Below are 15,917 nucleotides of genomic sequence, written 5' to 3'. Positions count from 1 at the left end.
AATCTAGAAAAATGGCACTGAAGAATGTATTTACAGGGCAGCAGTGGAGAAACAAAGAGAATAGACTTATGGACATGGGGAGAGGGGAGGAGAGGGTAAGATGTATGGAAAGAGCAACAAGAAAACTTACATTACCATATGTAAATAGATAGCCAATGGGAATTTGCTGTATGATGCAGGAAACTCACTCTTGCCTGGAAAATCCCATGGACAGAGGAACCTAGGAGGCTGCGGTCCATGGGGTCACTAAGAGTCGGACACGACTGAGGGACTTCACTTTGACTTTTCACTTTCATGCATTGGAGAAGGAAATGGCAACCCACTCCAGTACTCTTGCCTGGAGAATCCCAGGGACAGGGGAGCCTGGTGGGCTGCTGTCTATGGGGTCGCACAGAGTTGGACATGACTGAATCGACTTAGCAGCAGCAGCAGGGAACTCAAACAGGGCTCTCTGTATCAACCTAGAGGAGTGGGTGGGGAGGGAGATGGGAGGGAGGTTCAAAAGGGAGGGGATACATGTCTACCTGTGGCTGATTCATGTTGAGGTTTGACAGAAAACAGCAAAATTCTGTAAAGCAATTATCCTTCAATAAAAAATAAATTAAGTAAAAAACTTGCTTATGGAGTATTTATAAGCCAACACCTAGTATAGTAGGTGGAGAAGGCAATGGCAACCCACTCCAGTACTCTTGCCTGGAAAATCCCACGGATGGAGGAGCCTGGAAGGCTGCAGTCCATGGGGTTGCGAAGAGTCAGACATGACTGAGTGACTTCACTTTGACTTTTCACTTTCATGCATTGGAGAAGGAAATGGCAACCCACTCCAGTACTCTTGCCTGGAGAATCCCATGGATGGAGGAGCCTGGTAGGCTGTAGTCCTTGGGGTTGCTAAGAGTTGGACATGACTGAGTGACTTCACTTTGACTTTTCACTTTCATGCATTGGAGAAGGAAATGGCAACCCACTCCAGTGTTCTTGCCTGGAGAATCCCAGGGACGGGGGAGCCTGGTGGGCTGCTGTCTATGGGGTCTCACAGAGTCGGACACAACTGAAGTGACTTAGCAGTATAGTAGAGGCCACTGTGTCTTATGGCGCACCTGAAAAGGATTTCAGCCTTATGATTATTTTTCACGTCCCAGGTACAAAAGTACAGTGGCGGGAGGTAGGGAAGGGTGTGGAGCAACTGAGGAGCAGAACATAATGGGGTCGGTTGGAGAAGAGGACAGAGCAGAGAGGAAGGGGTCAAGGGAGCAATGAAGGTTCCTAGGGGAGGTGCTGAGGGTAGAATGTCTTGGCTGTCGCTCTGAAGAAATGTTACAGGAGTCACTAATGTAGAGACCCAAGAATTGAAGTCATTCCTCTGCTTTTTGTGCTGAGATTCCTGGATTAAACTTCTTCAAAATCAAATTTGATTCCATTCCTTTGTTAAGCAGATAAAAAAAAAAAAAAAAAAAAGAAGGGTTCCCCTTATCTACCTATCTCTAATAATATGGGCAGTGTATTAGATATAAAATATTTAAAATGTCCACTGGATCCAGAAATATAACTTCTGGAAAGTTTCATCTGCTGTGACAAATTTTGGGTTTTCTGTTGTGGATTAAAAAGCGTCAGATAGGCACTGATTCCTTATAAGGTTTCTAAGTCATGAGGTTGAGGAGGAATATGCTTCAAATTAAATACTCTTTATTTTACCATCTTTCTAACAGCCTTGTGAAATCATCAAGTTTGCTCGTGAAAATTGCCGTAAGTTGTTACAAAGCCTCAAAAGGAGCCAGCACTGCGAAGTGGGGATGGATCATGCTTTGGGAGCATAAGTCACCTGGGATTTGGAGAAGCATGGTCCATCCAGGGAGGGTCTTTTATAATTTATAATATATTCAGCTCAGTTCCCCCTTGGGTAAGTAAACTTCTTCAACGTGATCTCAGCAATGAAGTGGATGATATGGAGAACAGTATGGAGGTTCCTTAAAGAACTAAAAACAAAACCACCACACTATCCTACAACCCCACTCCTGGGTGTGTATCTGGAGAAAACCATACTTTAAAAAGATACACGCACCCCAGTGTTCATTACAGCACCGTTTACAGTAGTCAAGACCATCGAGAGATGAATGGATAAAAAAATGTGGTATTATAGTGAAGTGGTCATATTAAGTGAAGTCAGACAGAGAAAGACAAATCTCATATGATATCCCTTATATGTGGCATCTAAGAAAAAAAGTTACAAATGAACTTCTTTACAAAATAAAAATAGACCGACAAATATGAAACAAACTTATGGTTACTGAAGGGGAAATGGGGAGGAACAAATTAGGAATTTGGGATTAATACACTGCTATTTATAAAATAACCAACAAGGACCTACCATAGATAGCACAGGGAACTATACTCAATATTTTGTGATAACCTACAAGGGGAAAATATGAAAAATAATATATACACACATGTGTATAACTGAATTACTTTGTTGTACACCTGAAATTAACATGACATTATGAATAAACTATACTTCAATAAAATGAAGTTAAGACACATGAAATGGACAAAAGGCATGCTATCTCAACAGCAAAGAAGAATCCCACTGCAGCATGGCATCTCACACAGTGATAGCTGGACACTTGCACTTCTTGCTGCTTCTTAACACAAAACAGGCAAAGAGAAGCTCTGTTCTTTTATTTCATCCATTAAGCAAGGGAGATCAACAAGGAGCCTTCAGTAACTAATGGGTCCTTTTAAATTGACATTTATGTTTTAAAAATGAAACTATGAATCCTCACATCTTAAGTAATGCTTGTCATGTTCCCAGATTGAAATTCATTGACTGTCTTCAGTGTACTCCAGGATATTTGCACCTATAATATACACCAGCATTGGGAAGTGGACATGAACTTGGCAAGCTGCTTAGTTTGGATTTTCTCCCAAACCATCCCACCCCTCTTACACTAATTCTCCCATGTTCTGTCCACTCCCATTCAGTTGCTGTTCAGAAAGATTCTGGATTTTTCTTCTAGGAATCATAAATAATAATACCATTATCTTGACCACAAAGGAAAAAAGTTTCAAAGTTAAAGGTGAAACTCCTTTTACATTCAAAAGCAGTGTGAAGTAAAAAATAAACAGAAAAAAAGTGGGAAAACATATGCAATATAAGCCATGAATCCAGGGAAACGCTCTAACTTCCTTACTCCATCATGTTGAAATATATAAAATCACAGCTACTCAATCATTTTCATCTACAAAAACAGGCACTTCATAATTTGCTAAACCTGAATGTAAAAAACTCTTTTAGATTGAAAATGGGTCAGCCTCATGAATGGAGGATTCAGGAAAGAAAAATTACAACATACCTGTAACAATGGTTGACTTCATAAGCAGTCAAAGAATACAAATTAAAATAAGACATTTTTTTGTTTCAAATTGGAAATATTTTTAAGATGAGAAAAAAGTCCCTATCCAAGGTTGAGAAATGTAGGCATGTCAATTGGCACAACTTTTCTGAAAAGCCACTGGACAATATATTTATCAAAAGCCATAATTGTAGAGACTCATTTGGGGCTGTAATTGGACAGATATGCAAGGTTCAAGTATTCTCATCACAAAGGGATGTTGGCACGACACATCATAGTTCTCCGGATGATATTGCTCTAAATTTACTGATGGAAAGAATAGATGTTCATCATATATGAAGTGAAAAAAGATTCAGTATAGAACATATCATAAGCCCCAAGTCTTATAAAATAAAACAAAGCATGTGTTGTTGTTTAATTGTGTCCAACCCTTTGCGACCCCATGGACTGTAGCCTGCCAGGCTCCTCTGGATTTCCCTCCATGGGATTTCCCAATCAAGAATACTGGAGTGGGTTGCCATTTCCTTCTCCAGGGATCTTCCTGACCCAGGGATTGATCTCAAGTCTCCTGCATTGACAGGTAGATTCTTTACTGCTAAGGCACCATGGCAGCCCCAAACAAATTATACATATATACATACACATGTATGTGATAAATTAAGGGTGATTTTAACTTTTGTTTTCTAGTATCTTCCATTAAAATATATTGCTTGTGTATACACATTTATACATAATATGTGCACCATATTAATAATTGTTATTAATAATATCTCAATACATAAATTAATAAACAATAATATAATATTAATACTTGGGCTTCACTAGTGGCTCAGAGAGTAAAGAATCTGCCTCAGTGTGGGAGACCCAGGTTCAATTCCTGGGTCAGAAGAACCCCTGGAGAAGGGAATGGTAACCCACTCCAGTATTCTTGCCTGGAGAATCCCATGGACAGAGGAGCTTGGTGGGCTATAGTCCACAGAGTCACAAAGAGTTGGACATGACTGATCAGCTAATACACACAATATTAATACTTAATTACTAATATTACTATATTTTATTATAGATATGGTTTAAGATAGGTGTGTATATACATATGTGTGTGTGTATATAGTTTCCGAGTAGCTCAATGTATTATATTTAAGTTCAGTACAGTGTGACTCAGCTCAAAAGCAGGGACACAAACATAGTTCTTGAATCAGAGCCTGAGACAGTCAGTCTGGAGTTGGTGGAGTGCCATGGTGCTCAGGGGTACAGGCTCTTTATTATATAACATATAATAATATAAATTATGTATTATAATATCAGTCAGTTCAATTCAGTCAGTCGCTCAGTCGTGTCCGACTTTTTGCAACCCCATGAATCGCAGCACGCCAGGCCTCCCTGTCCAACACCAACTCCCGGAGTTCACTCAGACTCATGTCCATCGAGTCAGTGATGCCATCCAGCCATCTCATCCTCTGTTGTCCCCTTCTCCTCCTGCTCCCAATCCCTCCCAGCATCACGGTCTTTTCCAATGAGTCAACTCTTCACATGAGGTGGCCAAAGTACTGGAGTTTCAGCTTTAGCATCATTCCTTCCAAAGAAATCCCAGGACTGATCTCCTTCAGAATGGACTGGTTGGATCTCCTTGCAGTCCAAGGGACTCTCAAGAGTCTTCTCCAACACCACAGCTCAAAAGCATCAGTTCTTCGGTGCTCAGCCTTCTTCACAGTCCAACTCTCACATCCATACATGACCACTGGAAAAACCATAGCCTTGACTAGATGGACCTTTGTTGGCAAAGTAATATCTCTGCTTTTCAATATGCTGTCTAGGTTGGTCATAACTTTCCTTCCAAGGAGTAAGCCTCTTTTAATTTCATGGCTGCAGTCACCATCTGCAGTGATTTTGGAGCCCAAAAAATAAAGTCTGACACTGTTTCCACTGTTTCCCTCTGACGTTGGGGCAGGGGTGCTCTTTCCCATATCACCTAATGACCCAAGATGTCTGTCAAGCTTCAGCCAGCAGGTAAAGAAAGGAAAAGTATACTTGTTTGGAGTAAGATGCTATCCCACTGAGAAATGCAGTCTTTGTTCCAGGCAGCCACATACCCAGTCAAAGACTGGGGTTCTTTTACTATGGGGAAAAGGGGGGAGTGGATATTGGAGAGCAAGCTGAGGTCTCTGCCACACTCAGGTGGGAGTCATAGAGGCTTGAATTTCTCAGAGGAGATGGTTTTCATATCAATGCTGGCAAAAGTGTCTTTGCCTATGTCAATTAACAATGTCCTCTTTTCTCTCCCAAATCATTTCCCTTCCAGCCTGTTCAGCAGGTAAATAACATTTGTTAATATTCATTCCAGCCTTCACCCATGTACAGGCATCGCAGACAGTCCTAAATCTGTGTCTCCACATGTCTAGGTGTTTCCAAATGCCCAGCATTCCCGACCGAGGTGGTCTTTGCCTTGGACACGTCAGATGACGTCTCCCGGTTGGATTTTGAGAGGATGAGAGACATTTTACTGTCTCTGCTGATGAAGATGGAAATCAGTGGGAGTAACTGCCCCGTGGGTGCGCGGGTGGCCATTGTCTCCTACAGCAACAGAACCGATTACCTGGTTCGCCTCTCTGACCGCAAGGCAGGGCCCGCGCTCCTGCAGGCGGTCAGGGGGCTGTCGCTGGCAGGGTCATCTGGCAGCCGGCGCCTTGGGGACGCCATGAGGTTTGTGGCTAGACACGTATTCAAGCGCGTGCGTGCGGGCCGCCTCCTGAGGAAGGTGGCAGTGTTCTTCCAGGCGGGCCCGACCCCGGATGCAGGTTCTATCAGCACCGCCATGCTAGAGCTCAGTGCGCTGGACATTGCTGCTGTGGTCATCACCTTCACGGAGGACCACGGCCTCCCGGATGCCCTGCTGGTGAGTGTGGGACTGAGGCTGGGCAGAGGTCCAGGGGTTAGTGCTTACCCTGTGGGGAGTGAGAGCTGGTCAGGGGAAGAATTCTCCAGAAACTGATGTATATGTGTGTGTGGGAGACAGGTGCAGGGTTAGGGGGATGTCTCGTTACAGACTCTGCTGCCAGCGTTACTGCTGGTGCCTAGTGGCCATCCTTGGAGTAGCCATCGAGTATATACTCCATGCTGTGTGCCTTTTAAAGAGTCTTATTGAACTCCTCTCAAACTCTATAAGGTAGATGTCATCGTAGAGCTCCATTTCAGAGATGAGAATACTGAGGCTTAGACAGGTTAAGTATGTCATCACAGGTCAAATGTCTTGTTAGGTGCTGGCCGATTTTTATCTACCTTAATAGCTGGTGCTTACCCACTCTGCTAACCTGTGTGATGAGGTGGGGGGTTGGGGGTGGTCCACTGACTGTAATTTATGTTCTCCGTTTTACTTGGGATATAAAACCCATGGGGGCTTACCTGGTGGCTCAGTGGTAGAGAATCCACCTGACGCAGGCTCGATCCCTGGGTTGGGAAGATCCCTGGAGGAGGAAATGGCAACCCACTCCAGTAATCTTTCCTGGGAAATCCCATGGACAGAGGAGCCTGGTGGGCTACAGTCCACAGGGTCTCAAAAGATTTGGACGTGACTCAGCATTCAGCACACGCATACATAAAATCCATATACAAAGTGGATAAGGGGTAGTGATTTTAAGGATACAGCTAGATGGGTTTTTATATGTGTTTAAAGCCCAATGACCAAGACATAGCTCAAGGTAACTGAATATTTGAGGCATTCTGTATGTTTGCTCATATGACCTTTCCAGCTTCTGTCACCATCGAATGGTTCCATCTGGTCCTTTATGCAAATTGAATCCTACAGCATGTATCTCTTTGTATCTGGCTTCTTTCACTCAACTTACCGTCTGTTCTCTTGTTCATCCATATAGATCAATTTTTTATTGAGTAATTTTTTAAAACTAAAGTTTTCTAGTGTATGTATATACCACACTTTATTATTTGAAATTGAAATATAGTTGAATTATAGTTTTGTGTTTCAGGTATACAGCTCAATGATTCAGATATATATATATATATGAATATGCATATCATATATATATTTATGAATCTTTTTCAGATTCTTTTCCATTATAGATTGCCACAGGTGTTGCATATAATTCCCTGTGCTATACAGTAGATCTTTGTTGTTTATCTGCTTTGTATATAGCAGTGTGCATATGCTAATCCCAAGCTCCTAACTTACCCCTCCTTCCTTTTTCCCCTTTGGTAACATGTGTTGGCTTGCTACATGTACCACACTGTATTCATCGATCTAGTCTCTAAACTTGACTTTTCTAACTAAAACCCATGTAAACCATTCTTCTGGAACATCTGGGATGATTTATAAGAATGAAAGACGATTGCCTTCTTAAGTGATTTCAGGAGGCTGATGCATATCAGCTTGAGCTATGTTCCACTGGCAATATTCAACTGTTTCTGACCTGCAGAAATGGAAACGTCATATGGTTCAATCTAATAGCTAAAAAAGTCACCTGTGCTGGACTATTTAGTTTTCTCTGAAGGTTGGATGTGCAGTTTGTGTGGGAAGTGGGAGGTTTTGTTGACATAGCTGTGACTATGCTTCTAGGAATCAATAGGTAAAATTGTGACAGCTTGTAAACTATTGAGAAGGATGGACAAAATATCTTTAGTTTTCAGTCCCTCTTGCCTCCCAGGATGTCTGGACAGGAATGGGTAGGGGATGGTGGCAACTCTCAGTAACTGCCTTGAATTGATTAGTAAAGGCAGAGTCAGACAAGCTGTTATCGTTCAGTCACTAAGTCGTGTCCAACTCTTTGCTACCCCATGGAAGCACACCAGGCTTCCCTGCCGGGGTCCAGCCCTGGCTGATCCAGGGAGTTCGAAGCGGGGACAGCATGGGTGAGGATCAGGATACAATAGCTTCAATTAGATATTAATTAAAGATGTAAAGAGTAATAGAATGAGGATAGCTCAGTAGGAAAACTCAGTGGAGAAAAGAGGCTGAGTAGCTTGGTTTACGCGAGAGACCAATAAAACTTCAAGACAAGAAGCTTGCACCACTTACGTAGGCTGCAGGCATCCTTCCGTTCTCTGGAAGGAGAGGAGACACTGAGGCCTCCCCGGTCGGATCTTAGAAGCCCAGGCAAAATTAGTAAGCTCAGTGGGTTCCGTGCTCCAGATGGAGAGTCAGCCAGAGAGAGAGAGAGAGAGAGTGACATGGGGAGACCAGTATTTCGAGAAACTGATCCCAATTCTTTATTTTCCATGGTCTACTTTTATACACTGAGATGTTATGCAAAAGTCACGCGGGGTCAGCAGTCCTGACTTTTATCAAAGTCAGGTGCTTCATACAAATGTATACAGAGGTCTTAGGGGTGTTACATCATCTTCTGGCCAGGGGGCCTGCTGACAATTTATGACCCTCTCCTTGTGACAGCGGTCAGTCAACCAGGACACTTATTTCTCCAGGGGTGATTATTCTTAAAACAGACGCCACCCAAATAAAGTTACATTCCTATAGGGTGAGGGTGTAGTGGGTTTTAGTTAAGGAAAGAATTTACTTAGCCTAAGGTCTAAGGTGATTTATATCAAAGGTTAATATTTATTTCTTCTATATATTCATTAATGTGTATAAGGGCAGGGGATGTGGAGACTTAGCAACAAACATTGGCTCAACAAATGAAAAACCCTTCACCAATACAATTTCTAATCAGCCCATTATACTTACACTAATGGTTTTCTAACTTTTCTAAGGAACCTGTTTTTAGAAGGTTTAAAGCATCTCGTGCCTCTCACGGTTGGGAGGCTGTGAGCAATCACATGTGGCCGGACAAGCCTGTCAGGCAGGCTAGAGAACCTTCAGAGGAGTTTGTAGATTAAAACACTCTTGTCATGCCCAGGAGTTTTTATTAACTGGAGCTCTAAGTTAACTCCTTCTCCGAAAGAGGTGGTGGGGGACAGCCCCCCGTAAAGTCAGAGATGTAGGTGAGAGCACAAAGTAGTAAAATAGGCAGGCTCTGGTTATGGGGGTAGATGCTCGAGGATTTCCAGGGGAACACCTGAGGCTCGATCCCACCTTTGCGTATGTCGAGCCTCCTTCCTCATGACCTTTGCCACGGGCCGAGTGCCTCACTCTGGCCCCCAACACTTACCTGTCTTCCACTGTCTCCCAGAATTTGCTCAAGTTCATGGCCATTGAAAGTGAAGAGGAACTTCAACACTTAGAAAGTGAGGAGGAACTAAAGAGACTCTGGATGAAAGTGAAAGAGGAGAGTGAAAAAGTTGACTTAAAGCTCAACATTCAGAAAACTAAGATCATGGCATCCAGTCCCATCATTGCATGGCAAATAGATGGGGAAACAGTGGAAACAGTGGCTGATTTTATTTTGGAGGCTCCAAAATTACTGCACATGGTTATTGCAGTCATGAAATGAAAAGACGCTTGCTCCTTGGAAGGAAAGTTATGACTAACATAGACAGCATATTAAAAAGCAGAGACATTACTTTGCCAACAAAGGTCTGTCTAGTCAAACCTATGGTTTTTCCAGTAGTCATGTATGGATGTGAGAGTTGGACTGTGAAGAAAGCTGAGTGCCAAAGAATTGATGCTTTTGAACTGTGGTGTTGGAGAAGACTCTTGAGAGTCCCCTGGAATGCAAGGAGATCCAACCAGTCCATCCTATAGGATATCAGTCCTGGGTGTTCATTGGAAGGACTGATGTTGAAGCTGAAACTCCAATACTTTGGCCATCTGATGTGAAGAGCTAACTCATTTGAAAAGACCCTGATGCTGGGAAATATTGAAGGCAGGAGGAGAAGGGGACGACAGAGGATGAGATGGTTAGATGGTATCACCAACTCAAAGGACATGAGTTTGAGTAGGCTCTGGGAGTTGGTGATAGATAGGGAGGCCTGGTGTGCTGCAGTTCATGGGGTTGCAAAGAGTCAGACACGACTGAGCAAATGAACTGAACCGATGTCCATTAACTCAGTGATGCCATCCAACCATCTTATCCTCTGCTGACCTCTTCTCCTTTTGTCTTCAATCTTTCCCAGCATCAGGGTCTTTTCCAATGAATTAGCTCTTCATATCAGATGGTCAAAATATTGGAGCTTCAGCTTCAGCATCAGTTCTTCCAATGAGCATTGGGGGTTGATTTCCTTTCAGATTGACTGGTTTGATCTCTTTGCAGTCCAAAGGACTCTCAAGAGTCTTTTCCAGCACCACAATTCAAAAGCATCAATTCTTTGTTGCTCAACCTTCTTTATGGTCTCAGTCTCACATTCATAATGACTGCTCTAAAAACAATAGCTTTGACTGTACGGACCTTTGTCAGCAAAGTGATGTCTTTGCTTTTTAATATGCTGTCTAGGTTGGTCATAACTTTCCTTCCAAGGAGAAAGTGTCTTTTAGTTTCATGGCTGCAGTCACCATCTGCAGTGATTTTGGAGCCCATGAAAAGAAATCAGTCACTGTTTCTGTTTTCCCCTTCTATTTGCCATGAAGAGATGGGACCAGATGCCTTGATCTTAGATTTTTTAAATGTTGAGTTTTAAGGCAGCTTTTTCACTCCCCTCATCAGGAGGCTCTTTAGTTCCTCTTTGCTTTCTGCTGTAAGAGTGGTATCATCTGCATATCTGATGTTAATATTTCTCCCAGAAATCTTGATTCCAGCTTGTGATTCATCTGGCCCAGCATTTCCCATGATGTGCTCTGTCTATAAGTTAAATAATCTACAGCCTTATCAAATTCCTTTCCCAATTTTGAACCAGTCAGTTGTTCCATGTAAGGTTCTAAGTGTTGCTTCTTGACCTGCATATAGGTTTCTCAAGAGATAAGTAAGTGGTCTGGTATTCCCATATCTTGAAGAATTTTCCTCAGTTTGTTGTGATCCACATAGTCAAAGGCTTTCTCTTAGTCAATGAAGCAGAAGTCAATGTTTTTCTGAAATTCCCTTGCTTTCTGTATGATCCAACAAACGTTGGCAATTTGATCTCTGGTTCCTTTGTCTTTTCTAAACCCAGCTTATGTATCTGGAAGTTCTCAGTATACATATTGTTGAAGCTTAGCTTAAAGGATTTTTAACATAACCTTACTAGCATGGGGAATGAGTACAATTGTCCAATAGTTTGAGCATTCTTTAGCACTGCCCTTCTTTGAGATTGAAATGAAAACTGACCTTTTCCAGTCCAGTGGACACTGCTGAGTTTTCTAAATTTGCTGACATATTGAGTGCAGCACTTTAACAACATCATCCTTTCAGATTTTAAATAAATCAGCTGAGATTCCATCACCTCTACTAGCTTTGTTCGTAGTAATGCTTCATAAGGCCCACTTGACTTTACACTCCAGGATGCCTGGCTCTAGGTGAGTGACCATACCACCATGGTTATCCCAGACATTCAGGCCTTTTTTGTATTGTTCTTCTGTGTATTTTTGCCACCTCTTCTTAACCTCTTCTGCCTCTGTTAGGTTTTTGCTGTTTTTGTCCTTTATCATGCCCTTCCTTGCATGAAATGTACCCTTGATATCTCCCAAGTTTCTTGAAGAGATCTCTATTCTATTGTTTTCCTCTATTTCTTTGCGCTGTTCATTGAACAAGGCCTTCTTATCTCTCCTTGCTATTCTCTGGAACTCTGCATTCAGTTGGGTATATCTTTCCTTTTCTTCCTTGCTTTTTGTGTCTCTTCTTTTCTCAGGTATTTGTAAAGCTTCCTCAGACAACCACTTTGCCTTCTTGCATTTCTTTTTCTTTGGGATGGTTTTGGTCACCACCTCCTGGACAATGTTAGGAACCTGTTTCCATAGTTCTTAAGGCACTCTGTCTACCAGATCTAGTCAATTTAATCTGTTTATCACCTCCACTGTATAATCATAAGGGATTTGATTTAGGTAATACATGAATGGCCTAGTGGTTTTCCCTACTTTCTTCAATTTAAGCCTGAATTTTGCAATAAGGAGCTCATGAAATGAGCCACAGTCAGCTTCAAGTCTTGTTTTTGCTGACTGTATAGAGTTTCTCCATTTTTGGCTGCAAAGAATATAATTAATCTGATTTTGGTATTGACCATCTGGTAGTTTCTATGTGTAGAGTCATCTCTTGTGTTGGAAAAAGGTGTGGGAAAGGGATTGTTGGAAAGGGTTTGTTGTTGTTGGAAAATGGTATTTATTATGACCAGAGCATGTTTTTGGTGTGGTTCTCCCCTTCATGTATCGCAGCCTTGAAGTGGTGAGGGGGCTTGCATAATTCAGTGAAGCTATGAGTGATGCCATTCAGGATCACCCCAGATGGATGGGTCATAATGGAGAATTCTGACAAAATGTGATCTGCTGGGGGAGGGAAATGCAAATCACTCCAGTATTCTTGCTGCGAGAACCCCATGAACAGTACACAAAGATGAAAAGATATGACATTGAAAGAAGAATTCCCCAGGTCAAAAGGTGCCCAACATGCTACTGTGGAAGAAGGGAGGACAATTACTAATAGCTCCAGGAAAAAGGAAGCCGCTGGGCCAAAGAGCAAATGACGCTCAGTTGTAGAGGTGTCTGGTGGTGAAAATTAAGTCTGATGCTCTAAAGAACAACACTTCACAGGAACCTGGAATGTTCAGTCCATGAATCCGGGTAAACTGGACATGGTCAGGTAGGATATGGCAAGAGTGAACATCGGCATCTTAGGAATCAGTGAACTAAAATGCTTCTTGTGCTGTTGATGGGTTATTGTGGCAACCAGTGAACTAAAATGGAAGAGTATGGGTGAATGGGATTCAGATGACGTTGTGTCGGCTACTGTGGGCAAGAATCCCCTAGAATAAATGGAGTAGCACCATAGTCAACAACAGAGTCCAAAATGTAGCACTTTGGTTCAGTCTCAAAAAGACAGAATGATTCTGGTTCATTTCCAGAGTAAACCATTCAACATTACAGTAATGCCAGTCTATGCCCCAAGGACTGATGCCAAAGAAGCTGAAGTTGACCAGTTCTATGAAGATCTACAAAACCTTCTATAACTAACACCAAAAATATGTCCTTTTCATCATAGAGGATTAGAATGCAAAAGTAGAAAGTCAAGAGATAGCTGAAGTAACAGGCAAATTTGGCCTTGGAGTACAAAATGAAGCAGGGAAAAGGCTAGCAGAATTTTGCCAAGACACAAGTTACGCCTTATTATTTTTATTGCAGTATAATTGACTTACAGTATTTTATTGGCTTCAGGTGTGTACAACATAGTGATTCAATATTTTTATACGTTACAGAATGATCACCACAGTAAGTCTAGTCATGATATGTCTCCGTAAAAGACATTGCGTAGTTATTGACTGTCTCCCCCACACTCTGCGTTTCATACCCGTGAGTCATTTATTTTGTAATGGGAAGTTTGTACATCTTAACCCCTCTCACTGACTCCTCTCATCCCCCTACACACGCTCTCTGGCAACCACCTGTTTGTTTTCTGTATCTACGAGTCTATTTCTGTTGTGTTATGTTTGTCCATTTGTTAGATTCCACACATGAGTGAAATCATGTTGTAATTTTGTTTCTCCATCTGATTTAGTCCACTTAGTCTATGGGGTCAGACGGAGTTGGACACGACTGAAGTGACTTAGCAGCAGCAGCAGCAGCAGCAGCAGCAGCAGCAGCAGCATAATACCATCTATTACGGTCCCTCCATGTTGTTGTCACATATGGCAAGATTTCCTTCTGTTTATGACTACTATTCTATTCTGTGTCTGTGTATACACATCTCTGTGTGTGTGTATCTGTGTGTGTGTCTATCTCTGTGTGTGTGTGTATCTGTGTGTGTGTGTATCTGTGTGTGTGTATCTGTGTGTGTGTATCTGTGTGTGTGTGTATCTGTGTATGTGTATCTGTGTGTGTGTGTATCTGTGTGTGTGTCTGTGTGTGTGTATGTGTGTGTGTGTCTGTGTGTGTGTATCTGTGTGTGTATGTGTATCTGTGTATGTGTGTATCTGTGTGTATCTGTGTATGTGTGTATCTGTGTGTATCTGTGTGTGTGTGTATCTGTGTGTGTGTGTGTGTGCACGCATGCAATGTGTTAGTCACTCAATCGTGTCTTACTTTTTGTGAGACCGTGGACCGTAGCCCACCAGGTTCTTCTGTCTGTGATGTTTCCCTGTCAAGAATACTGGAGTGGGTTGCCATTGCCTACTCCAGGGAATCTTTCCAACCCAGGAATTGAATCCGTGTTTCTTGCACCTCCTGCGTGGGCGGGCAGACTCTTCACCTCTGTGCCACCTGGGAAGCCTGTATATATATAGTCCCCTCTTTCCATGGATAGATACATAAGTGTGAAAATGAAAGTGTTAGTCACTCAGTCATGTCCAACTCTTTGTGGCCTCATGGACTGTAGCCTGCCTGCCGGGCTCTTCTGTCTGTGGAATTCTCCAGGCAAGAATACTAGAGTGGGTAGCCATTCTCTTCCCCAGGGGATCTTCCTGACCCAGTGATTGAACCTGGGTCTCCTGTATTGCAGGCAGATTCTTTACCGTCTGAGCCACCGGGGAAGCGCGCACGCACACACACACACACACATCTCTTTTATTCATTCATCTATTGAGGAACACTTGGGTTGCTTTCATTTCATAGCTGTTGTAAATAATGCTGCCGTGAAGACAAGTGTGCATATATTTTTGTACCTGTATTTTGTTCTCTTTGGGTAAATACCAAGTTGCTGGATCATATGGTAGTTCTATTTTTAGTTTTTGAGGAACCGCTGTACTGTTTCCACAGCAGCTGCACCGTTTACATTCTCACCAACAGTGCATGAGGTTCCCCTTTTCTCCACATCTTCACCAGAGCTTGTTCTTTTTTTTATGATACCCATTCTGACAGGATGAAATGATATTTTATTGCGGTTTTGATTTCCCTGGTGATTAGCGATGTTGAGCATCTTCTCACGTGTCTTTTCACACATGGCCGTCTGTATGTCTTTGGAAAAACATTCAGGTCCTCTGCCCACTTTGTAGTCAGGTGGTTTTTTCAGTGCTGAGTCGTATGCATTCTTTCCATGCTTCTTGGATATACGGTGTGCAGATACATCCTCCCATTCAGTAGGCTGCCTTTTATCTCTGTAGACAGTTTCCGTCACCTGCAAAAGCTTTTTCGTTCCCTGCCAGCTGCAAGGTGCTTGCATCTCAGTTCTACCCTTTGCTGTTGTTGTTGCTCCACTCTCCTCTTCATTCCTTAGACATATTCTTGTCCCAAGATGTGGAGGGATCACTCTGTGCCCTAAATTTAACATTTAGAGAGGATGTTCAGCGGCACTTGCTAGCTCAAATGTAGCGAATGACTTTGTTTCTGGTGACTTTGGCAAGGAGATAAACCATAAAAACGACTATCACATCCTCAGAGCCTTTCAGAAAATCTTCATTTCTTCACAACCGGGCATAATGCATCCCATTACCTTCCCTACTCTGTGCTTTATCCCGTGCGGAATTGAGTTAGGGGAGTGAGAATATCCTGTAATTTTCCTTCTGAATTATCTGCCCGAGGGCTCCCTTGGATGATCTGTGGGGCTTTTTGTCTTTCATCTCTATCTTATTTTATTTTCTAGAATAACTTAGTATTCTAAAGCTTCTCAAAAAATG

At 42.4% G+C, this 15,917-nt stretch overlaps 1 protein-coding gene across 1 annotated transcript in view; it reads left to right on the top strand.

Moving 5' to 3' along the window:
- Positions 1-15,917, top strand: part of LOC109563465 (collagen alpha-4(VI) chain-like) — a 139,425-nt gene that overhangs the window by 97,640 nt on the left and 25,868 nt on the right. The window contains exons 27-29 of the mRNA XM_070797000.1: positions 1,707-1,743; positions 5,647-5,658; positions 5,747-6,240. Of these exons, the coding sequence (XP_070653101.1) occupies positions 1,707-1,743; positions 5,647-5,658; positions 5,747-6,240 (543 nt within the window). The remainder of the gene's footprint in view (positions 1-1,706; positions 1,744-5,646; positions 5,659-5,746; positions 6,241-15,917) is intronic.

Source organism: Bos indicus, chromosome 1, assembly GCF_029378745.1.
Source record: "Bos indicus isolate NIAB-ARS_2022 breed Sahiwal x Tharparkar chromosome 1, NIAB-ARS_B.indTharparkar_mat_pri_1.0, whole genome shotgun sequence".
NCBI classification, from domain to species: domain Eukaryota; kingdom Metazoa; phylum Chordata; class Mammalia; order Artiodactyla; family Bovidae; genus Bos; species Bos indicus.
Note: the sequence above shows the minus strand (reverse complement) of the source record. Positions and strands in the feature narration are given on the sequence as shown.